General features: G+C 40.6%; 1 protein-coding gene across 2 annotated transcripts; it reads right to left on the reverse strand.

The window, feature by feature from the left end:
- Positions 1-1,592: 1,592 nt before the first annotated feature.
- tmem91 (transmembrane protein 91) lies at positions 1,593-18,818 on the reverse strand. 2 transcript variants are annotated; one of them, XM_088079220.1, is made up of 5 exons: positions 18,238-18,818; positions 12,269-12,317; positions 8,568-10,162; positions 4,399-4,545; positions 1,593-1,860 (listed from the first exon to the last, which is right to left on the reverse strand). In XM_088079220.1, exons 3-5 carry the CDS (start codon positions 8,994-8,996, stop codon positions 1,705-1,707), a joined length of 732 nt encoding a protein of 243 aa, XP_087935346.1. In that variant the 5' UTR covers positions 8,997-10,162; positions 12,269-12,317; positions 18,238-18,818; the 3' UTR covers positions 1,593-1,704. The 2 variants fall into 2 exon arrangements, with proteins under 2 accessions (XP_087935346.1, XP_087935345.1); XM_088079219.1 differs by lacking the exon at positions 12,269-12,317.
- Between the last annotated feature and the right edge of the window lie 7,025 nt (positions 18,819-25,843).

Raw genomic sequence — 25,843 nt, forward strand, 5'->3', positions numbered from 1 at the left:
AAGTGAGTTATTTGCAGTTCAGCTGGGGACACTATAAAAAACTATACATCTAAATAGAAAATGTCAACTTTTACCTTAATTTTCTAAAATATTTACTTTGAGTTCCCCTGTTCACTGTTTTGTTAATGGCACATTTAAGCTCAAACCAATATGGCCAGAGTTCTTTTCTTTTATCAAAGCTGTTTTGCAATAATTCAGGTCCAAATAAGAAGTGACTGAAGCTTGGAGCAGGTTTGTACATGGCAAACTACATACTGGCCATGCAGGTGACCAAAATTGAGTTTTTACTGATTCATGCATCACATGGTGGAGCACTAGATGTCTTGCTAGACTACTTTTTGCAATAGCTTTTCACTGCTTTGCTCATCTTAACAAAGTGTATGCTTATATAAGTTTAAGCAGACAACTTTCAAGTTCGTCATACTGCAAGAAGCAAGTTCCTGAAGGATTTGTCGTCTTTTTGGAGGAGAAACTAACAGAATCTATATTTGGAGAGCGTGGAGTCGCAGCCTGGTGGCTTCTATTGATGGAACAGCTCATAAAAGGATCATCCTGAAGAGTTTCTTCCATATTTTTGGCACTTTTACAGGTTTGCACCCCTCTGTGTACATATGCCTTCATTTCTTAGCACTGTATACAGAAGCAACTCCTTTATTTCTATATCTGGAACCGCTGTTTCACATCACGACTTTGCATTTCATTTGAAAAATCTTGAACTCATTTATATTTATTTCCTTATATAATGGCACTGTATGTATTTGTCATTTTTTGTGTTTGTATTTCAAACATAAATATTGAACTTGGCATTAAAGAAAGCAGAATCAGTCCTTCCTGCAGATAAACAATGTGTGATGTTGAATGTGAAATCAGGATGGGTTGATCAGTGTAGTGTCTCCCTGTGGGTCCCTCGCTGCAGCCAGAGGAACAGCAATGAATTCTGGTTTCTCTGAAGGAATACTGCTTCTGGCACCTCATGTAAAAAAAAAAAAAAAAAAGCTGTGAGGCTCTTAAAACTGTCCCTGGTTGTCATCCCATGAGCGACAGCGCTGGCTCAGGCGCTCCCACAGCGAGGTCCATCAGTATTTAGCTGCTGCCACGTCCTTGCTGCGACCTTCTCATAAATCTGCAGACTCCATCGCCGTACACTGCCCTCCGCTTGGCTCCTCCCAGGCAGATGAGGACACGTGTCCCCTCACTTCCCATTATGCATCCTTTGTTATGTGACAGTGATATCTACAGTCTTGTGATAACATCTGCATTTTTTTTTACTTAAGTGACGTGATGATGACTACAGCACAAATTTAAAGGATGGCAGGTAACTTAAGTCCTTGGGTAACAAAATAAATAACATTTACAGACTTAAACTCCTATAACGAGTGATATTGTGTAATGTCTTTTTCAATGATTCTTCTTCTCTGAGTTTAATATGTCCTTATCCAATTAGAAGTGATAAAATGTATACACCAGCTCTCCAGTTTTCCCTGTCCTTTTCCAGCGTGGTGTAGATATAACATGACTCCAGACAAAGACTGTGATTACATTTACAGGTGATGCATTGTGTTGATATTCATGAAATGTGTGAAAGGTCTGGGTTTGTGTGTGTGTGTGTGTGTGTGTGTGTGTGTGTGTGTGTGTGTGTGTGTGTGTGTGTGTGTGTGTGTGTGTGTGTGTGTGTGTGTGTGTTTGTGTGTGCAAGAGTTGTTTTTATGGTGGTTTACCAGAAAGGTATGAAATCAGTGCAGCGATGGCACAGATGTACGTTATGATTCCAAACACAATGGAGAGCACTGAGAGCCACAGAGCCTGGCGAGACGCTGCGTTGGCCCCCTGAAAATCCCCCTGAGCTGATGCCTTGTTGGTCTGTAGCAGAGAGGAGAGGGAGATAAGGATTAGAGGGAGGGAGAGTGGTATTCGTCATCATTTGTCAACGTCCTCCCCGGCCTCCACTTTCCTCTTCCACTCATTCCAATCACACGCTAAGCCCATATTATGTTCCACCTCTGAATCACACCAGCCGTTTGTGCCTCATTCATCACTTGCTCCTCCTTCATTCCTCTCTCCTTCCAGTCCTCGTCTTTGACTCTGACCCCTGTTTTAGGTAGCACTCAACAATATTGGAAATCTATCACCTTGAGACTTCTTGTTATGACTCTAATTAAACCTTAACGAAGGCCATTGATCTGATCAAAAGGCCCTTTGCAGCTTGCTGCCAGTTAGCTTTGCAAAGGTTTTAATGGGATTTTTTTTTTGCACTGCTGGAAGGATGCCTGCATAAACCAGGAGGCCTCTGGCGAGTAGAGATAGAGACGTCAGGGGCTCTTCCACACTGTCAGTGGTAATAGTGACTGATGAGGTAGTTTCTGCAGTGATGTTGTCTCCTTTTCCCTTTGGCCTGCTCCATATTTCCACCTGCTTTGTGTTAGAAGAGACTGATCATCTCAGCTATCAAATTGACAAGTTAAAGATATAAAGATTAAAAAAAAAAGCCAGTGTTATGTTATGTAAAATGTAAATGTTATATTAGTTATGTAAAATCCATGTTAGTTAGCACATCTCCTTTTCCAAGGGAATCCATATACCTGACAGGTGTGGCATATCAAGATGCTGATTAAACAGCAGCATTACTACAGAGGTAGTTGCCATGAACTTCATGTTCATTTCACTACCATAACCAGTCTCCAATGTTGTTTCAGTGAATTTGGCAGTACATCCAATGGGCCACACAACTACATGCAGACCACATGTAGCCACACAAGCACAAGACCTCCACCTCCAGTGTTTTCACCTGCTCAGTTGTCTGAGAACAGCCACCTGGACAGCTGCTGCAATAATAGGTTTACACAAACAAAGAATTTTTGCACAAAATATCAGAAACCGTCTCAGGGAGGCTCATTTGCATTCCCACTGCCCTCACCAGAGTCTTGATCTGACAGCAGTTCATCAGTATACCAGCTAGATGTCATGCCAAATTAATGGAATCTCACATTGGAGATGTCTTATGGCTGTTAAATGAACACTGAGCTCAGGAGCAACAGCTCTGGTGGACATTTCTGCATTCAGCAGTGTGAAGACCACTGGGGTGTCATCTCTCGTCCTTCTATGTGCTATCTCTGCAGGCAGGTGATCGTTGGAGCAACTGTAAACACCTGAGAGTGTGTTAGGTTATATAAGCATGTGTGCAGCTTATAGCTCAGTCTCCAGCTGAACCTCTTTGCTTTGGTTATGTTGCCTCAGTTCTTTGCATCTTTACAACCTGCACACATTTTACACTTGTGCACCACCCGTCACTAATATGACTGACTTTCACACTGCACCTTGTATATATTTAGTATAATTTGGTCCGATTTGGTTTAATTTGATTAAATATATTTGCTGAACTTTGCAATGGTGTGCCTTACCTTTTTGTAGTGACCTTGTGAGGCAGGTCAGTGGCAATTATTGTATTAGCACTGAGATCAGGAAACTGGCTTTTAAATAGTATGCCCACACAAGTGGAAGGACCTGCACAAGATCTTAAAATTAGGCGTGCCAATCCCTCTTAATCAACTGAAATCTCTTCTGATGGAAATGGAGCACACTGAATACATGTTTTCTTTGAGTGATGACTGCTTTTACTGTGCACTTTAGTATCCGCATCATTTCTCATGTTTTGTCGATGTATACTGCAGTGTGCTTTTGTCGATTATATATGTAATGCAATCAGGGCGTCCTTGTGAAACCTCTAAAACATGCATCAACTATGGCGTTATGTTGTTGATCAAATTGCACATTTTAGAGTGGCCTTGTGACCATCGCAAGGCACACCTATGCAGTAATGATGCTGTTTAATCAGCACCTTGATGAATGCCACACCTGTCAGATGAATGGGTCATCTGGGAAAAGGACAAAAAGTTGTGAGGATTGTTTTAAAGAGTCATGACACTGATACAGGCATGTTTATTAAATAGAACATCAAAGATAGAAGATGATGAATAATAACTGTAGACAATCACATGGCTCAAAAATTATAATTAAGCTTCCGCATAAGCAGTCTAAATTATGGGAGGGAGAGGTTTTTACAGAGTCTTGTGTTTCTAACATGATCTAACTGAAGAAAAAAAAAAAAAAACCCCACGCAAATTCTTCCTTCAATTGTTCAGGAGTTCTGTGTTGTTTCAAGCTCTTGTGGCATAATTGTGCAAATCTAAGTGTAATTCATCCCTGTTTAAACTGGAGCAATTCCATAATGTCCACTGCACTAAAGACACTGGACCTGTTGTTAGTCTACACACACTGCAGAGGGTAAGAAATCACCCGTGGCTGTGAAGTACAGTGCCAGGTTGCATCTTCATCACCAGCTCAAGACTGTGTGTGTGCGTGTGTGTGTGTGTGTGTGTGCATGCGTGCATGAGGATGTACCTTTTGTGAAAGGTAGAAGGCAGCGATGCCCAGGGGCCAGAAGCAGCAGAGCATGGAGAAGAAGGCTAAACCCAGGTAGTCCTGAGGGATCATCAGAGGGAAGTTGCTCTCACTGTCTGTATCACTGAAGTCATCAATGGATGAGTCCTGGGATTCAAACAGAGTGCACTTAGTTTGAGTTCAGGTTACATCACAAAGAAGACCTCTAACTGTTTCTGTTCAAGCAGATAGTTTTGCTGTTGTTTGGCCAGGTTTTAAGATCTCTTCCTCCAGACCCATGCAGTGGAGATGAATTTCATTTCATGGGGACTATTTCTTTGACTCAAAGTGGCTCAAAGATCTGTGAATTATGTTCATGGAGATATATATAAACTATATATATGAAGAATTTTCTAAATGTTATTTTGAAATGCTGTAAGCACTACAAATATATTTCCATTGACTATGTGGGAGCCCATTACTCTTGATTTTACCGTATAGGAAAAAACAGAGGTGTATATCCCATTCAAATGACTAAATTTTTTAAAACAAAATTAAAAGACTTGCAACTCGCCTTGGACTTTCACGCCAATGACGCAAGACCTCACTTGGACTTGAGTCTTGACTTCAAAATACTTAATACCTTCTCCTCAAGCCCAAATATTAATTATTGTGTGCCACAAATCAAATAATTTCCCTTCATTTTCTGAATCAGCTAACATCAACTCTCAATCAATCCCAGCAAGATGCCACTTAATTCCCCAGATAATCCTCTTTGTTTCCACCAATCCAACAGTGGACATGCAGTGAAGAACCAGGAAAGCAATAAGTTACTTTACAAGAAATGACACAAAACAATGGTAAGAAATTAATTATTATAGTTTTTTTGAATTCAAGAAAGTTACCTAAAAATGTGCAAAACAGAAAAAGAAAAGTCAGTAACTAACAATTTGCTCATTGCCATTTTGTTTCCCATGTTTTTAAAACAAATCAAACCAATCTGCTCAGTTAAAAGTTTAAACGCTTGTTAAAGACAAATGCAACACAAAAAAATGGCCAGGTTTGAGAGGGCTAACAAATACATACATTTTTAAAATACATTATTTAAATTATCTTTGTAAATTTAATTGATTTTAACTCTGACATCAAAACAGCATTACATTTGGAGAAAGGCACATTATTTTATGCACGTTTAGTGCACTTGGGACCTGACTTGAGGCGAAGAATTGAGACTTGTTGCAAAACAATGACTTGGTCCCACCATTGGTAAATATCACTTTGTGTTTTTGAACATGGTTTTGTTAGTTTCATTTAGGCTGTCATGTTTTTTCTTGGTTATTTCTATTCTTCAGTCATATTCAATGTTTTCTGTTTTTATTTTGTTATTCACATCTCCTCTCTCCTGCCCAGGTGTTTTCCCATCAGTTTTAATTATCTACCTTGCCCCGTTTAGTTTCACCTGTCCCTCACTGGTCCTGCAATCAAATCACCTGTTCTCATTTCCCCAGTTAGTGTCTCCCTACTGACAGCGGCAGAGTGCCTTTACTCTACAGTTTGTCTTCATTTTTGGTTTGGAGTTTGGTTGCCTGCTTTTCTGTGCTTGTTTGATTTCAGCTGCTTGATATTTGGACTGTATGCTTTTTGGAAAACAACAAAACCTTTTGATTTCATCCAGCTCTCTCTTTTATTGTCTGCATTTGGGTCCAGACCGCTACCTGCTCTCCAGGACCATGAGGTTAGTTATTCAATCATTATTTTTAAAAGCTGCATTAGACATACTAAGATAATATTTTCAAACTCTTAGTTAGAAAATAACTCTTAGTCACAGTTTTATGGAAGTATTAAAAATGTTTTTTTATGTTGTGTCCACGTCCTCCACAACGGTTGTAAAACTTTGCTGGTGCCTGTAAGATTATGTGACTGAATGGGGTTAGTCTGGATGTGCACTAGCTCCGCTGACCGCAGGCGATTCGTGACTCACGCATCTTTTTGAAACAGCTGCATATTCAATCTGACTTCCTCTCTCACTCGGATCGTGTCATTGCACTCTGCTTTTTTTATTGTGTGCGTGAAATAATTGTGCATTTTTCCTCCCTAAAGATGCTCATGTAACATTTGAGCAAATGTTTCATACACCGGCACCCTATGAAATAAGCTGACAGACACCGTGCTCATGTGTAAAGTCACTCAGGACGGGATGCTCCAAAGGTCATTTCTCCTGCTTTGACATATCAATCAGCTCCCCAGCGTAAATTCAGCATGAAACAATGAATGAGTTTTGGGGGCAGTTTGAGTCCTTTCACTAAGCGCTTGAAGTGAAACAAAGGAGACAGAGATGTTGTGTTGTGCCTCTTTGAGGTCACTGCAAGGTTTTATTCCCACAAGCCTTTGCGTCATTGCACGACTGCCAGCATTCAGAATGAGCTGTAAAAAAAGTTATTTCGTGTGCTGTTCTTTTGTCCTTCTGGAGCAAACTTTGCTGCAGCCTCTTGATTTTAATTGTGCCACTGTGTGTTTGTCCACTTGCACATTCTTAATCAAAGTAATAATGTTAAAACAGCCTTCAGCCTTTTACTCACAGCGGGTAATTGGACCTTTTGACATAACCTTGCTGAGAGCCCTTTATAATAATTTAAACAATCAGCGGCTACTAACTTGTGACATTTACAGCATATACATTCTCACGTTGGCTCCTAAAACATCAGGTGACCACTGTAAGAGTCTTAAAGCTAATTTACATTTCACTGCAGGGTGGGCTTTGCTCAGTGATCTATGAAATAGAACTGGCATCCTCCATTGCTATTGTAGTGTCATTACCTGCACCGCAGCAGGAGAGGAGCTTTATGTAATCTGGCTTTTTGACAGTAAGCATTCAATTGCTGCCTACCGCTGAAATGCATTGCTCATATGTCTATTTTAAGTCCCTCTTTGGTTCCCAGAATCTGTAGTGAGAATATGAGAGCCTCTCTTACTTTTTATGCAAAACTCCTCCAAGTGAAAAACAGGATGATTATGTTTTGATTATCACTTCATCATTTCAGTCATTTATCCAGCAATTATTCCCTGATTGAGCTTCTCCAGTGTGTAGATTTGCTGCTTTTCTCTGTTTTTATTTTTTATAAACAGACTATTTTTGGTTTGAGAAAACAAGACATTCAAACGCCATCGCTTTGGGACATTATACCGGGACTTTTTCCACTATCATCTGATGCTTAATAGTCAAGACACTGAAACAGTTAATCCAGAAAATAATTGTTGGTTTTAGCTCTATGCAAGTGTTACTGGTCTTTCTCTTGAGTATCTGCATTAATATAATGAACTGCACTGCTTTCTGATGGCACTGTCATTATTTTTGTTTTAAAGGAGCACTGTGTGAGATTTAGGGTGATTTAGTGGCATCTAGCAGTGAGGATTGCAGATTGCAACCAGCTGAAACTACTCCTGGTTAGGATTCCTTCACTTAGTACATTTACATGATACTAGAAAAAGTTGAATTATTGAGTTTTTCAAACTAACACTGGACATTTAAAATACACGTAAACATGTTAGTCTGATTGAAATTGTACTAAGTCTGCGCCAGGCTTTAAATTCGAACAGCATAAATTTGTAGAAGAAAGGCGGGAAAAACAGAGGACGAAGAAGAAGGAAAGAAAACAACACAAGATGAAGACAAAGAGTAAAGCGTAGATTACATATGAAATGTATAGCGCCAGCAAGTTATCCATGTTTTCACTGTTTGACAAGCAACCTTGCTAACTTGTTTGGTGTGTGATGCAATAGGTCAACAGGAAGAAGGCCAATAGCAGCTAGCTGAGAGGGGGGCATATCTCCACCAACCGTGAAGGAGATATACTTAGATCAATAAATCTAATCTCCAAACAAAAAGTGTCTTTACAGCGTAAAAAGGTATAAACACAGAGAAGCAAAAAAACGCAAATGGCCTTAGAGAGACAGCATTTGGTTTGTCTGTTCTGAGCTACTGTAGAAACAGCATGGCGTACTCTGTTGACGAGGACCTGCTCCTTATGTAGAAAAAAAAATACAACAATTCTTAGAAAAGATACTCACAATACTCAATTTCTGAAAACATATCCCCCTAAATCCTAACCCCTGGACCTTTAAAATGCAAAAACCCAGTTGTCAGCACACAAGAAAAAACATACTCAACATCACTTCGGTCACTGTCTTACGTCAGAGTCGGGGAGCAGGTCGTCCTCATCATCCATGCTGTAGGACACACTGTGGAAGTCCTGTGTCTCGGCCAGCAGCTTTCTCTCCAGTGTGGAGCCGGGTCGAATGTCCACAAAGGTGGTCTCCAGGTAGTCTTTGCTGAGCAGGGAGTCTGCGTGGCCCCAGATGGGGGCTGGTGGGTAGAAGGACTCCAGTGTGCGAGGTAAGGAGCAAGGGTCCAGCAGCTGCTGCTGCTGAAGCTCAGGAGGATGTCCACAATAGCTCCTCCATGCTAAAGGAGGGTAGGCCCTGTCCTCCTCACACTTCACCAAGATGCCCTTGAACATCCCACCAGGTCCTGTCCCGGTTCCCAGCCCTGGCCCTGATGCCCGGCTGTTATTGGGGTTTTCTCCCAGAAGAGGGTGCTCCAGCTCATCTAGATTCTCCATCCCTCTCTTTTAATGCCACCACATCAACAACCAAATGTAATCTACAAATCAGTCTGCAGAGCGTCTCCCTGAAGAGCGTCCGGTGGACTTACACAAAGGCAGCTGCTTTGGTGGCTCTAGTTTTTCAGTGATAATCCATCTTTAATCCTATTCTTTAATTTCTCTCCTATAGTCCAGAGGCCAACAGCACATGCCAGGTTTATGAAATATCCTCAGTATGCCAGTGGTGGCCTTCTCCTGTGTTCTGTGGGATGTGCTGAAGTTGCGTTTCAAGATTCTCTTTTCCTCACATGTCATAAGCTATTTGTTTCAGGGCTTGATGGCTCAGGGTTTGCCCCATGTCTTCTATTTCACATGACTGAGTGTGTCAGTGTTCATGAATATGCTAATGCAGGCTGCTTTCTCTCTCATACAATATGGAAATGTCAATTCTGATGATGGAGGACCTTGATTAGCCTCAGACAGGCTAATGAAAACACTGGGCAATGGGATTTCAGTGCCCTCAGGACAAGAACTCAAGAAAAATGTCTCCTGCAATAAAAATTGAAGTCTTAATCTGAGCACAGTGTCATGTTATTAGCATGAAAGCTTTGGACGTCAATCTTTCAGTCTTTTTGGACGGAAATGAGAAATAACTTGTGTGTTGAGAAATGATTGTAAGGAGAAAAACAAAAATGACTTTCAGTCTGACACAACATGCAGCCTTGTGTTTGTCTGCACTGACAATGCTTTAAAAAAAAACAGGCCAAAGGCAGTGGGCCTTCAGATGACTGGATTGAAGCACAGTGGGGCGTTTTGAAGCTTGAATATGCACAACCTCCGACAGCAGTCAAACTAGTGGCGCAATGAATGGATTGGGGCCATATTTGAGGGCAGTTAATCTGTAAAAGCAATGAGGCTCCAGAAATAGAATCCTATGGCGCACATCCGTAGGTCAGCAGGCCTGCCAACATGCCTGTTCCTCTGTTGTTGCCGCAAGAAGCCATGATGAAGAAATCAAAGTCCTCCAGTGTTGATTTATGGCTGTGGGTTTGCTGCTTGCCACGGCAGCACTCCTTTAGGACATGTAATTTATTTAATGTACCCCGTCCACCTTCAGAGGGTTTCATTCAAGACAGGCGAGGAGTCGGGCAGCTGTTTATCCAGTGTGATGAGGGCGAGGAGGTCTGTTAAGAGAAGAACAGTCACACATAGATTTAGACTTTGGAGTAAGCTATTATTTTTCACATTCATGTACAAACTCACTATTTGGGCTACATGCCTAAACTGAACCCCTTCCCCAAATTCACATCCAATAGAAGACGCCAGTGCAGAGTAAGTGCTGACTATTTGGTCCAAACAACTCCAACCTTGGTCACAGTGTCAATGTCCTCAGAACAAGCTGTGCTTTCAGCTTGTACCACTCCATACAGGACAATGATCAGACAAGTTGTTCTCTTAACAGGCTCACTAATATCTGAAATTCAGCTATGTAAGAGCTACTTAATCACATATTTTCTACTTGGTAAAAATGCTTGTATATGAAATATTATATAGGTTTTGATATTATTGAAGTTTTTACAACAGTTTTTGTGTATTTTGAATGGTAGACTAAAGACTATAGCAGTAGACTAAACTAAAGTAATGTTTAATATGTGCAACAGGTGCTGTAAGGCAGTTTAGTGCGCATGACAAAAGAGGAGGGGATGATGTCGTGCTAGAAGATGATGAGAAGTCTGCGTAGGTGGGGTTCGATATACATTTTTGACCGTGCTTTGTCCTGTAGGAACGTGTTGTATTGTTTTATGTGAGAGAGTAATAGATATAAAGTTGGCAGTGGACCGGACGAGATGTTATTATGGAAGGACTTTGCCTGCCGTATTTTTTGGATTTCCAAAATAACATTGTTAAGGTTTTTTCTTGCCTCATGTGAGTACTGAGGCCTAGGAACTGTGGTATGTTGAAATGGCCATGATAATGGGGAAAAATTATTTTCAAGAGGCCTCCATTAGCAGTGTACAGAAATTTCTGCCACCCAACACAGCTGAAATTCCCAAACTGAAGCTGGAAATCTGATCGAGCCTGTTTACACCTGGTGTTAAGATGATTTCAGGTGAGCCAAACACAAGTAGACAGCCGAGACACAACTGTGTTCACACCTGTGTCTTTCAGTTGTCACCACTATTCAAATTTCATTACCGCCTACGTCACTTGCACTAAAGGGTCAAAGGGCCCTGTGCACAGAAAACACGCTTGCTCGCATGCTCACTGGTTATGGGTTGTGTTGGCACAGCTGGAGATATCGCTGTCAGCAGAATCCAACACCTCTCCTTCTATGGGATAAAATATTGGATAGTCACGCAACAGTCCCAAAATGGGCAAGTTATAGAGCGTTAGTTCACTGATTAGCACCACTGTATGATGAATAAAGACTATTTTAGATCATCTGAAAGTTTCAGAACTTGTTTTTTCTGGATCACTTTCTATGAGTGAAAATCTCCAGCCACTGGAGTTCACATGCTCACTACACACCAAGAGCAGACCAGGGCTCTGATAACTGATCATCTTTTTACATCAATTAATTAACGTGAATGCTCTGCTGAAAAAATGACATAAAAACAACATCACAAGACAATTCAGTTACACAAATCATTCACAAATAATATTTAACCCTTTGAAATCTGGGCAAACTACATTTGATAACCAGAAAGTAAAAACAAACAAAAAACAAAAAACATTCCAAAGAAAAAAAAAACAAAAACAAAAAAGTGAGCTAAAAGACAAATGTACCTGAAAAAAAGGTTAAAAATATAATTATTATTTAAAAGAAAAAAAGATAATAAGAACTCCTTTTCTCCAGAACATTTTCCCTCAGCTTTTTAAAAAAATATATTTTCTAAATATACTAATTTCTTGCAATTTGCAGGACATTGCATGACAAGTTGCTCATTGCCTTTTTTTCCAATGTTTTTGAAAGAAATCAAACCAATTTGCTCAAGGTTCAACGGTTTAAATACTTGTGAAAGGTGTCTAAAAGTAGGACAAGAAAAGTGATGTCAGTCCAGGTTTTAAAGAGTTAATAGGCAGAACTTTAAAATCCGACTTTAAAAGTGTGTGATCGCTCATTTTAAATGTCAATACAGCCAATCACAATTCACAATCATAACATATTGATGAGATCAACATTCAAATGCAGCAGTACAAGAGAATAAAATGTAGTTTTTATGAGCCACTTAGTGTATTTTATAGGGACAGTCCCTCAAAGATGAAAGCTGAAACTAAGCCAGAGTTACCTTCAAAGGATAACGTCAATCCATTGGCCAGTTGTTAAAATACAGCACACTAAAAAAAGAATAAAACAGCATATCACTATGTTAAACTTGTCCACAACAAAAAAATGAGAACAATCAAAGAATGAATTTGGCTTTACTGACATGGACAGGCCTAATTACAGAGAGCCAGAGCAGACAAATAAGGAGGTTTAACTAGCTGCGTTTCTGCAGAGTAATCAGACTGTCTGCCCCACTCCTTGGCTGTAATGCACAGTCTGTCATGGATTTTTTTTTTCTTGTTTATTTTGAAGGTCACTCATCATCTGTCATGTCTTGTCTTACTTACGTCTTGCCTTTGTGTGTTTTCCCTGCCTTTGTGATTATCTGCCCCACCCTGTTTCATCTGTTCACCATTAACATCTCACCTGTCCCTTGTTAACACCCTCCCTCCCTGTGTGTTTTCCCTGTTTCTGTGTCGGATCGTGTGTATACTTCTTGTGCTCCTCATATTGACCTGTATTACTCAGTTTATTTTCTGTGCTTTTTCTTCAGTTTTTACTATATCTGTGCCTGGTACCAGTTTACATTTAAGCACACATGTTTAATCCATCTGTCTGCTGTCCTGCATTTGGCTCCTTTTTGAACTGCAAAATCGTAACACAGTTTGTTTTGTTTCTTGACTGAAATTGGAAGAAGTGGCAGTTTTCATATTTTTTCAGGCAGCGTTGATGGGAATCTTCATGAAAATGAAACGCTAGTGTGCCATTTTTACATGTTAATGTTCTCAGTTTTAGCCAGCTTAATGTATATGTGTTATATGTTGACTTATCTAGGGTGTACCCTGCCTCTCACCTAATGCATGCCGGGACATCATCCAGCCCTCAGCGACCCATGGCACAGGATAAGCTGCTTAGAAAATGGATGGATGGTTGGACATATGCGCCTTATTACCCCATACATGGAAGTGATAAGTGACTTAAAATATTACCCAGTTGTGTTAAACTCACATATGACTGACCTCCAAACTGGAAATATCTAAAATTAGCACATAACTGAGTGGTGGAGAAATGTGACTGTGAGCTGAGGAGTGAGAAAAGATTTTAAAAAACAACCCCAAACAAACTCTTTATTGTGTGTTAAGGGTCTTTTCATTCCTAGTGAAATAGGAAAGTGTCATTTCAACACACTACATAATATCTCATCAGTAAGTATTCATTCTGCATGGCCGAGTGCTTCACAGGCTCCAGATCAATTCAATGAGTCGTTGTTGCACGCTTCATCGCACAGCACAGAGAGAAAAAAAATGGAATAATTGGGTGTCTTCGGGCTGGCGTGGTGCTGAGGGCTGCATTCTGCTCTGCGCGCTGATACCCCCCACCACCACCACCACCCCACCCCACCCCACCCCCATTCACCCACCCCTTTATGGAGGGCTAGTACCTCTCATACCGAACGAGCTGAGTGATCGTTCAACACACTGACGTCAGCGACGGCTCTGAGCAAACAGCCTCCCCCTCACAACACAACACACATCTGGACATATGGTGCATACTGCACACACACACTGCTGCTCACTAATATTTGTAGCACTTCACCAGCTTTCCCTCTCTCTTCTGCCCCCTCCCAATCGCTGCAGCATCATTCCAGGAGAGATGCACTCAGCTTTATTACACCCCCTCCCTCCTGCACCTCTGCCCATCCACCATAAAAAGACTTCTGTCAGCTGTATTATAAGCTTTCCTCCTTTTCTGATTCTGCAACGCTCATAAAACATCCAGTCAGGTAGAGGGAAGGTTGCAAGGACGCCGCTGCAAATCACCGGCGACACTTTTACAAGAGCTCCTCTTCTCTTGCTCCCTATCTCTCTCCTCTTTAGTCTGGCGCTTTGTCATACACATACACAACCACACATCTACTCAGCACCCTCCCTTACTTACACCCCTCTTCTTTTTGCTTCTGATATGACTCCTTCCATTTTTCTTAATCCAGCCAATACTTTCAGCAAAGCCACAGTATAAAACTTGTCTCTCTCTGTATAATTTCTCCTTGCTCCATGAAATGAAAGCTTGCTCTTAAGACGTGGATGTGTGCAACCAAAGTGAAATAAAGCCCTGTCGCAAAAAGCGGAGAACTGTTGCTGCTGACTCTTGTACAGATTTTCAGCAACTCTGCAGTCTTTTTGACACACACTGACTCTCTGCCTCTCAGCGCACACTCATGCACAGAGCTGGAAGTAATTGCTGTTATAACTCAGCTGATACAGATTGAGGCGATGCAGATACAGCGAACACGCTTGTGGAAAAGAAACAGCATACAGGCTGTAGAAAATTGGAGCTGTAAACGCCCGCAGGCTCTAATAAAAAGACATCTTGAAGAACGGCGATGTCAGGCTGATAAGACCAGAGCAGGCTACGAGATATCCCAAACAAAAAGCTGAAAGTGGCAGCCAAAGGCCTCTATTGATTGCATTTCCAAACCCTTTTCTCACCCTCTCTCTTTTTCTTGATCTGAGTGGAGTGACTGACAAGAGCAGAGAGGAAACTAAAGAAGAAAAGATAAGCAAAAAAAACCAAACAAAAAACCCACAGGAGGTGACGTAGAGCGTGTTGCACAGCTCGCAAAGCCCAAAGTAACATCATGTTCCTATGGAAACAAATTCACCATGGAGTGGAGTGCTCACTGCAGGATAAATGAAGCAGAGGCTAATTTGCCATTTCAGTGCTGTTCCTCTGCTCGGCTTGATAATAACTGGATGGGATAATTCCAGCGTGGCAGTGCCTGCCAGTAAGGATGTGTTTCTGTCACATTAGACTGCAAAGGATGGATAATTTCCACAGAATTACTTTATAATAACAAATGAGTGCAGTCACGCCACGCGCTGGGTTTACTTGAACCCCCCCTGTGCAGACTGTGTGTATGACCGTGAGAGCTTGTGAATCAGTTCATGGTATGCCCTGCTCTCACCTCACACACACACACACACACACACACACACACACACACACACACACACACACACACACACACACACGCACACAAGTTTTCACAATGTCATTTGATTTCCTTCACAAAACTACACAAACATATGCAATCCTTTGCAGCTTTGCATCATCTTGTCCTTTCAGACACAGTAAACAAACCCTTTGAAGCCCTCAATGCCCTGCCTCCTACATGCTCACATACATAACTACCCACTTCACACACACACACACACACACACACACACACACACACACACACACACACACGCTGCTCGCACAGCTGGTGCCTGTGTGCAATGAGGCCCGAGGAATCAGAAGTTACCCATCTGCAATATGTTGCAAATGGCTCCAGCATCTCTGCAGAGCATGTTGTATGTTGTACTCAGTATTCTCTTATGTGCATTTGTGAGCATCATGAGACACACTGTACAGAGACTGACTGTATCATACAACGTTGTGTTGTTTGTGTTGTCATGTATGTGTGTGTGCATGTGTCAAATGTGTTTCAGTGTCTCCTTTAGCTCCCCTTTGCCATACTCTCCAGGGTTTACATGTATGGATGTGTACACGTCGATGTAACTGGGTAAGACACATCTGACTGTGTAAGATAGGGTTACTTAAACGCATGTTGTATACACTTGTACAATGCCCATAACATACAACACACTATATACCAACACGGGATTGCACAAAATTCAAATTCAATTTCTAAATTTAAAGGACACCTAGGCGAGTAGGCTCCCAAGCTGCAGATCACTGCAAAGTTTTATGTGCATAACCACACATTTACCATAGAGTTATTAAAACATAAAGAAACATTTAGTTTCAACATTTCTGCTGCATGATAACGTACAAATGCTACATATCAGTGGTTTGCAGAAACATACAATGCAAGCATTTATTCTGGTGATTGACTTGACAAATTATGTTTAAATAATGGGTGTAAGTTATATTTTATACATCAGTCATATTGCAGTAGAATGACCTGTATGCGCTGCATGTCTTTATTGGTGTGTTTGTGTGTGAAAGAGAAAAAGAGAGGGTGTGTGTACTAATATTAATCTTGATGACAGAAAACTCTTCACACACTGTGGGAAGTCACCTTCAACGTGGGTACAAAATGCTTGTACACACACGGTAAACCACTGACATTTTAGGATTACTTGGGTTTGGTTGAGCTAAGAATTTAACTAAGGTTACATTCAGGGTATGTATTAAATGTTAGTATGTAGCAGTTATGGTTAGGGTCAATTTGAGCCTTTAGGGAACAACAAAATGTCCCCCAAAGTAAGGAAAACAAGTGTGTGTGCAGCATTCAGCTAAATGAGGTAATTAGCCTCTCACAGATCTTTACATGATGTATTACATGGCCTCATCATCATCATCACAGAGGGAGGGCACATTTGCTGGCCTCTAATTGACAGTGACCTACACTTACACTCACACACACACACACACACACACACACACACACACACAGAAACACACGGAAACACACACACAGGGCGGAGAAAGGACTTGCTATAATCAGGAATGTTTGTCCTTGTGAAGCACTCATTCATACTGTGTTCTGATACATATTTTAAATTTTACACATATTCTCGCAAATCAGATTTTGGCTGAAAGATTTTCAGATTTTCTACTTGAACAAAAGATGAATATATAGTATATTAATGGGGAGCGGACGTGTGAGGTTTTTTGAGGTTTCAGAGATGCTGCATGAGCGTGCTATGGTTTTATATTACTGCACACCAGGGTTGCCATACACCAGTAAATAGCTATACAAACATGAACAATGGAGGAGAGCTGTGTGTGTTTGTAAAGCGGGGGTTGCTCTGCTGCAGTTGAGGTTCCACTCCAAAGCAGCGTGTTGTATATAAGGTATATCTTCATAAATGTGCACATAAAAAATACATTTTCAGATTTATTAATAATGAAAAGTGAAGATCTCTGCACAGTAGGTGATATCATATGCTCGTTTTTACTCTATTACAGACACGTAAAATGTATCTCTTGCAAAAAACTGTTTTAGATTTCTGACATTAGAAACATTTTTAATAAATCATCTTCCTCAAATATTAACCTTCAGTCAATACTTTTTCATACCTTCTTTTTATGAGATCCACTCACAGTGCATGATCTACTCTGATAAATTTTCTGCTGACGTGAAAGTCAAATCTGAATATCTGAATGTGCATTTTATAGGGAAAATGTGTGCAATGGCTGCAAGCTGCTGAAATTAAAACACAGCGCTATCAGTGACACGATTTGTTGCCCAAATGGGAACTTCTTCTGTATCTTTTGTCATCACCTCACAGTTTATACTTACGTAGCCTAAAAGACTAAGGGTTAATGTTACTGTACCCTAAATGGCAACAAGGTGGAGGTAGTGATCTCATGCTTCAATTGGCAGAACATCTCCCCATGTAGCAATTGTTTACCAAGTATTATTACTTAAGCATGTATGGTATTTCAGGTAGTAATGATTGTATGCACTCTCCCATAGACTACCCATATTTTTTTCATTAAAACAGATCATATATTATACCTGTGTTCTACTTTGATAGCATGTATAATGTTTGAGATAATGAAGATTTTATGCACTCTCCACTGAAATCCATTAAAAAAAACATATCCATAAAAATATATATATATATTTAAATCACTCGAAGAGATGAAATCCTGCAATTTTTGGTGTAATAATAACTTGATTAATTTACTGTATTTGGTTGCAGCAATTGATAATTCATTAAATAAACCTCATACTGATAAAACATTCTGCATTGTTATTGTATGGGTAGACTTGTAGTTATATCTAGGCAACAGCAGTGCTTTCCATTTAAGATATTTATTATTACTTACACAGATTTACAAATGTTGCTAGAACAATAAATAAAAACAAAAATAATAACAGTAAAAAAGTAATGTTAACGCTGTAAAACGTTACAATAAAGAAAGCAGTCAAAACAGCTTTCGGTTTTTTATCTGTTCCTTTAAATATTTTCTCACCTTTACGTTAAGCTCATCCTTTCCTGTCCTGTCCTCTGGATGAGTCCTCGGAGGAGAAACGGGGGAATCCTGCGTCCTGGTTTTTACCATCCACACGACTGAACGCCGCTGCTAAACACTGATTTGCTTGCGTTTCGCGTGGGCATGTGCAGAGGGTGTGTATGTGCGTCTAGATTGTATGCATCCTACACGTGTTTGTGCCAGAGTGGGAATGTGAGCGTTGGGTTACAGAGAGTCAAAGTTGTCGGCATCCCTCCGTCGAGCTGTGTGGATGCGGCTGTGAATGCGTGCGGATGCACCTTTTACACCTGTGCAGCCTGGCAGCCTGGCAGCAGCAGCAGCAGCAGCAGCGGTGTGCATGACTTGTCAACCCTTCCCCCTGCACAGCATCCTCTCTCGCATCCTGCTCGGCTCGCGCTCTCCTCCTCGCGGGCAGGAGATGTCTCATTAATCCTCGTTGCGGTTGCAGTGCATCTTACACGGTGTCAACTTTCTTCTGCCACTCTCAGAGTTTCTCTGACTTTACAAATACAGCTCTCTTCCTCTCCTCTCTCTCTACTCCTCCACCTCTCTCCCTCTCCTTTCTGCCTTTCCTCAGTTCTACTACCTTATTACGGTGGAAGCACCGGGTCCTAAAGCCCGTTGGAGCGGTGTGTGCAGTGGCGTGTCCACACTTTTTTTTTTTTTTTTTTTACTGGGGTGGCTCAAGTAGGGCACTTACTTATCCAGGGGTGGCATGAAGTATAAGCGCTGCTGCGGGCACATGAGTTGGCATAGCTCTAAATTACCTACCCAGACTTATTTTAATTACTAACACTGCAGTGTGTTACATTCCTGTTTGTATTTCAGTTTAAAAGGTAAATAGATCTACCAATCACAACACAACAGAGTGACACCACACAAATGTAAAATACATCTTCTGTACTTTATTAGACATTGTTCCTATAAAAGTAAATAGTACAATAGCAAGTTTAAAGTGCCAAATAACAATTGTATCACTTTATTTGTATGCAAAGTAACTCAGGCTAGACACAACTCTGGCAAATCACTGCTCCCAGGCTCAAGACTAAGTTGCACCTAGAAACAAAAATTACAGGCTGTTCTCATTCCCAACTCATCAAATAGCGCAACTCTGTTAGAACTTTGGAGTTGTTTCTTTTACAATGAGACCCCAAGAGCGTCATTTTAGTTTTCAAAAAATTCCATATATTTAGTATGGTCTGTAATTACTTTTTTGTCCATGGCGCACTGGTCCTCCAGTTCACCTATTTGTGTCTCAGCATTGCTCAGCCTGTTTAACACAGTGCAAGTATTCTTAATAGAATCATTTTAAAAAATGTCAAATGAGTCTTTAATACAGTTAATCTGAGTCTCATGGTATATGTTCCCTTTTCTTTGTCTGTCTCCTTGTAAATTGTTTTACCAGACATCCACATGACAAAATAATTTGCTAAAAACTTTAAATACAACTTGTGATGGTTAACGTTTGTTTCAGACAAGGCAGTATTTTAAGTCATTTAAAGTCTGAAGTAGCGGAGAGCACTAGCACGCTATTCCTCTCCTGTCACATGATCAGGCCCATTTTTCTTTATTCACATTACGTCTTTAAAGTTCATTAACACCGACTTTCTGATTGGAAATTCAAATTTTGGATTTTCCGAGGAGCATTTGAATTCACCATTTGTCATTGAACATATTGGCTTGGCCCATTGCATTCTGACCAAAGTGTAGGTAGGGAATAAAAATCCAGACCCAAATTCTATCTCTGGGGCGGCTGATGAGAAAGATGATGACTCAGACTCGTTGGAAATAGAAAAAGTCGAGCAACGGCCTCAGCACTCCCACGTATTGGTGTAGCCCCTCCCTAGTACTGGTAGAGAAAAAAATCCTGGGTCCATGCCACCCCGGGCCACTCCCTAGACACGCCCCTGTGTGTGTGTGTGTGTTATATTTCAATTACTCTGAGGTCCTCATAGGGATGCACACTCATGCAAAGTGAGGACATTTTGCCTTTTCTTACTTCTTTAAGAGGATTAGTGGGGCTTGATTTTGGGTTGGAATCAGGATTGGGGTTAAGTCTAGAGGATGCAGCAGGGTGGTGTAAGGTTAGCCTCAGCAACAACAAATGTGTGTTTACTGGGATGCCAGTGGATGCTGGGATTGTGGCTGCAAATGAAATATCCGCAGTTTGCAGCAAGGTGCAAGAAAGAGATGAATATCTCATGCTGCATGAGGCAAACATAAAAATGGACAGAGGCAGCGATCAAAACGCAGAGGCGGGGGGAACAAAAAGTGAGGAAGGTGGTGTTTTGCAGTGGCTTTGTGTTCTGTATGTGCAATACCAGAATGGAGGCAGCAGTGAGATGCCCCCCAGCGAGGATGACTTCACTTTGTGTCAGCCCTTTCATGTCTGCTTCACCCTATGACCCACTTTAGTCGCCCGGGCCAGTCCACATTAGGATCTCCAGTCAGAAATAGACTCAAGATGCAAAACAATCATCCCTGCTTCAGGCTCATGCTCATTTTGCCTCTCTCAGAGGAGGCCACGTGGGATAAAGCTCAGGCATTGCTGGACACCAGCAATCAATGAAATCCACAAGGCTTACGCTGAGTATTTAATGAGGTGCACTGCTCTTAGCTAGAATCCCCCTCCCCCTGAAACGGTTTAACCTTTCGGCTGTTTTTTGTTTTTGTTGTTGTTTTTTTGGGTCTTTCCAGCCGGTCAGCACAGCCACAAAGCTGCCTATCTGATGCTCCATTTGTCTTTGGCTGTCAGAGTAACAAGCTGCCTCTCAGTCCATCATGAAGCAGGGATCAATACACTCTCCTTAGTCTGAGCACATCCTCCCCCATCACTCTGTTTTCCATCTCTTTCTTTTCCTTCTCTCTCCCTCCTGTAGCCCTCACAGAGTAAAGGACAGGGAAGGAGATAGGAGGATTGATTTGGTGGGGGATTGAGATGAGGGCACTAATGATATTGCATAGGGTAATACCCATGTATGGCTTTGTTCATGTAAGACCAATATTGATCGTGCAATTTAGAAGCAGGGCTGCCTACCTTGAATATGATCAAGGTTTTACCACAAATACATAAAACGTCTTGTAAAAACCTGCAGTGCATCTTCACTTTCATGGTTTCAGTGTTGTTTCAGCTTCCAAATCTATATTGTATATTTCTCTTGCACAACATATAAGATATTAGTGACTTGATTTTTGATTTGTTTTATTTCAAATATATAAAACAGAGAAATGATTATATAAACAAGCAGACAGACAAAAAAGTAATATTTACAGACAATGAATCCCTTCTCCATAAGTCACTAAATTTTTCTTTCATTTAAGAAAAAGTAAACAAGTTAAAGATGGCAAAATGAGTACAAACAATGCAAAACAAACAATCCAAATTGAAAGTGCATATTTTTTCCTCTCACCTGCATTGCTTTTTATTAATCTAGATTGTTCTGTTGTGGTTGCAGAGTGTTAGAGATATCGGCCAGAGAGATGTCTGCCTTCTCTCCAGTATAATGGAACTAGATTGCACTCTTTTCCACAAATCATAACCCGGTTACTCAAGATAAACTATAGACCTTGTTGTGCGCAGTTTTATGCAGGAACAATTTCCTTTCTACCAAATTACACCCGTCAACCATATCACTGTGCAGAAGGAAGCGTGCATCTACTGTTAGCTCACCTAGCATCACTAATATACAGCATATATTAATGTTACAGCTCTCTCATGAGTAGATGCATGCTTCCTTCTGCACGGTGATACAGTTCACAGGTGTAGTTTGTCAGAAAAAAAAATAGTTACTACATGAACTGCTCATAACAAGGTCTGTGGATTATCTTGAGTAGCGGGTCATGCTTTCTGGAATTTATTTTTTTGGGGGGGCTTTAAGCACCACCGGCTGAGTGCCATCTTGTTCCATTATACTATAGAAAGGGCAGACATCTCTACGGCTGATATCTCTAACACTCTGCAACTCACACCAAAACAATATAGATTGATAAAAAGCACTACAGATGAGAATGAAAATATGCAGTTTTGACTAATTTTGTCAGTGAACTTTCCTTTAAAGATGAAGGCTATTTTCCCTCTAGTTTTACAATAGCGATTGTAATAAAAGCCATCATGATCCATCTTTGCAAAGAAGGAAATGTTTGAGTCATAGACTTTAATAGTTGAGGCTAAAATGCACAATTTTGTAAAAATGGTCTGTTTTTTAATATTCTTTATGTGTGAATTTCTTGTTTTGCAAATATTAGGGAAATTCTTGTGATCCTCAGGTGTGGGCCTCTCTTCATCATCACCACCATCCAGCCTCAACTTGTGTGTGTGTTTGTGTTGCATGCCACTGTCTGAAGCTGACGTGTCACGAGGTGAGAATAAGACTATTATCTTCTCAGCCGTCAGTCATTTTCCATAAGCCGATTTGAGAATAATGAGCTGACGGGGGATTGAGACAACTTCTAGGTGAAAAGGCAACCACCTTGCAATGAGATGACAGACGGTCACATGCAGCAGTGTTTCTACACACACAGTGGGGCTTTTCAGCACAACACTGCTTGAAATTAAGTTCAATTACAACATTCTTGATGAGATAATATAGCTGCAGGCAAATAGAGCAATATTTTAAATATGCGTGAGTTTTTTTTTCTCATTTGGAGAGCTGCGGCTGCAACATCTCCACATGAATGGCCACCTCAGCAAACCCTGCGAGGGAGGAAGAAGTGTGGAGAGATGGGGGAGTGTTGTATTAGCAGAAAGCCTGAGGTGGTAAGAAGCTCAATAGGGAAAACACAGCTAATCCAATACTCACTGAGGAGGGGAAACAAAATCACTTTGGCACTCTAAAAAATAATTACTGCTAGAAAGTATAGCATTTGTGTGGCTGGCTTATAGCATTACATTTCATATGTTCTATTCAGATACCAAAAACATATGTGTCCAAGATGCTGCTGTTGTTTTTGTTGTGAAGCAGCGCTGCGGGACGTATCGATGTTTTAGCAAGATGTAATCTATTATCTCTGCTACAGACAAGGGCTAACAAGAGATCCTGTTTGTGTGCCAAGCACTTTGGGCAAAATGCAAATGCAGCAGCTCAATCTCCAGTCTGAGCTGCACACAGCTGATGAGGGCTGATTTGTGTGTGTGTGTGTGTGTGTGTGTGTGTGTGTGTGTGTGTGCTGCACAACAGAAGAAATGCAGCCTTTGTGCTCTGTCCTTCCCTGAGAAACAATACATGGAGAAAGTCAGGGCTCATGACTCTTTCATTTTTTCCCCCATGAATGTTCGCCCTCCGCTTTCTGTCTCTGGAGGCCTGAATCATTTATCAAGGAAAGAAATGCAAAGGGATACATGAACAATAAAAATGGAGAGAGCTCAGTGTGAGATTCACGTGTCAGCCCCCCCACACACACACACACACACGCACAGATATTGAATATGGATGCATTGTTCTGTGACCATGTCTGAGAAAGTGTCATGATTTACATGCTGATCTGGTTTTCTATATTTGGAGTGCTGGTGTGTTTGAATTAGCAGGGGAGAGAGACAGAAAGAAAGAGGAGGGGGTGAGGGTTTCTCAGGAGGAGAGAGATTAATGTACCAGTGAATTGATTACATGGCGAGCTGTGAGGGGAACAAAAAGTGATGCACCGTTGAGGAGGAGAGTTTGGGGACCAACATGTCAAAACAGCAGCTTGTTGTGATGAAAACCTGAGAGACACCTGTGATTCAAGAGAAGCATTCATGGCAGATAAAAAAAGTGTCCATCAAATGATGTTTTCTGTACATGAGATGAAAAGAAGAGGCTGGCTTTAAAGGGATAGTTCGGATCTTTTGAAGTTGGGATTTATGACCTACAGTTGGCATGCCCTATTTCGGAGAAGCAGAATGGAGTCTCAGCAATGTACTGCTGTGGAGGGGGTGCGAACAAAACAGATTTTAGCTAATATCGGATATAATATCAAATAATAGCAAAAAAAACAACATCAGTTTAAATTTATAATCAGTGTTAGGGCCATTTTTATGTTAAAATTTATATTGTCACGGGTTGCTAAATCTGTATAAAATTTTCCTTGGATGCACAATGACGCCTAATCAAAGTGATTCGTCAGACGATGATCAGCTGTGATAGAGGGGGTGGGACTGACTTCTTGAAACATGTCTTAAATGTGAATTAGTGACCTTGTGGTACTAAACGAGATGAATTTGAAACACTTGTGTGACGTCTTGTTCGTGACAGTGTGTGCATGTGGCACTGGACTCAGGCTGCTGATAAAAACGGGAAGCAAGGTCGCAGAACCAGAGGAGTGAAAACAGACAAAACAGGGGAATTTGAAAAAAAAAAGAGTCATAGCTTCATGAATTATGAAAGCATTCTTGCAAAGTCATTTAATAAGACTGTTAAGTTTTTTTTAACCAACAAAACTACAACAAATAGTACTTAAACTTATCAGTTAAAGTACTATTTAAATAAACTGACACTTTATTTGACTTACACAAGTCCCAGTCAGATTATAAACAAAACACATGGTCACACCACTCCACAGCAATTTTTACTTGATCAGAAAAAAAAAACAATGATTGTGTGCTTGCTCTTGAGATTTGAGTGTCAGGCAGTTCCTTTGAACTCACGCCTCAGTTTTTGCTCTGATGCACACTGTCAGCTGTTCGACCTGACATAGACAAGTGTGCACCTTTCCAGATCATGTCCAATAACTTATATTCCCCACAGGTGTGCTCCAATCAATTAAGCTGTATCTCAAAGATGATCAAGATAAATGGGAAGCACCTGAGCTCAGTGCCAAGAGTCACAGCACAGGAGTTTCCCCTGAGGATGAGTGTTCAGAACTATGCCAACTTTCTACCATTTTAAGGTAAGTCATCACCACATTTCTTTTCCTAAACCTAACCTACATAGCTTTATGGTGACACTTTGATCTCTTTTTTTAAAAAATGACCAAAAATGAGCAAGATTTCTTTTAAAGTACAAGAAAATTACCTTAAAATTAGTAAATTAAAAAACAAACTAAAAACAAAAAAGAAATGTAATATCAATATAAATATTTAATTCTGATAATTATAATTTTTTTCAGAGACATTTTTAACTAGCTTTTAAATTGTTTTTTTTTTCAAAATATATTAATTTCTTGAAACTTGTGGAACATTTCTCATACATCTGTAAATTGCCTTTTTCCCCATGTTTTTTTTTTTTTTTTATAAATTGTACTAATTTGCTCAGGAATTCAAAGGTTAAGTCCAGAATGTCGTTCTAGACAAAAAGGTAAAGTACTTTGCTCTGAAAACTCAGTGTGTCAAGTGTAACTGACATAATTTAGCTGACCTCTGCTGCAGCTAAAACTTGATACTCAAAAGATAGATTTTTGCATGGAGTATCGCTTCAATGGTGGGACAACATAGAGAATCATTTAAAGGGGGACGGAGGAAGAGATATGAAGGGAGTTCAGAAAAGTGACCACCCAAAGAGTAACAGTCCTGTCCACTTTATTGATGGGATACCGCCCCTGGCACGGCCTAACTGTGATTGCTTCAGCAGCTCGATGCCGTTGAAATTGGACTGAGCTTCCAGAAGATTTTTCA

This window comes from Plectropomus leopardus, chromosome 6 (genome assembly GCF_026936395.1).
Source record: "Plectropomus leopardus strain MGB_pleo_1.0 chromosome 6, ASM2693639v1, whole genome shotgun sequence".
NCBI classification, from domain to species: domain Eukaryota; kingdom Metazoa; phylum Chordata; class Actinopteri; order Perciformes; family Serranidae; genus Plectropomus; species Plectropomus leopardus.

What these genes read in the sequence shown, in the direction of transcription:
- tmem91 (XM_088079219.1), bottom strand. Translation starts at nt 8,996, where the DNA reads ATGGAGAATCTAGATGAGCTGGAGCACCCTCTTCTGGGAGAAAACCCC. An exon ending in ACCTGCTCCCCGACTCTGAC is followed by an intron (nt 4,546 to 8,567) that starts GTAAGACAGTGA and finishes TTTGAATCCCAG; the next exon opens with GACTCATCCATTGATGACTT. An exon ending in CCTTCTACCTTTCACAAAAG is followed by an intron (nt 1,861 to 4,398) that starts GTACATCCTCAT and finishes TCTCTGCTACAG; the next exon opens with ACCAACAAGGCATCAGCTCA.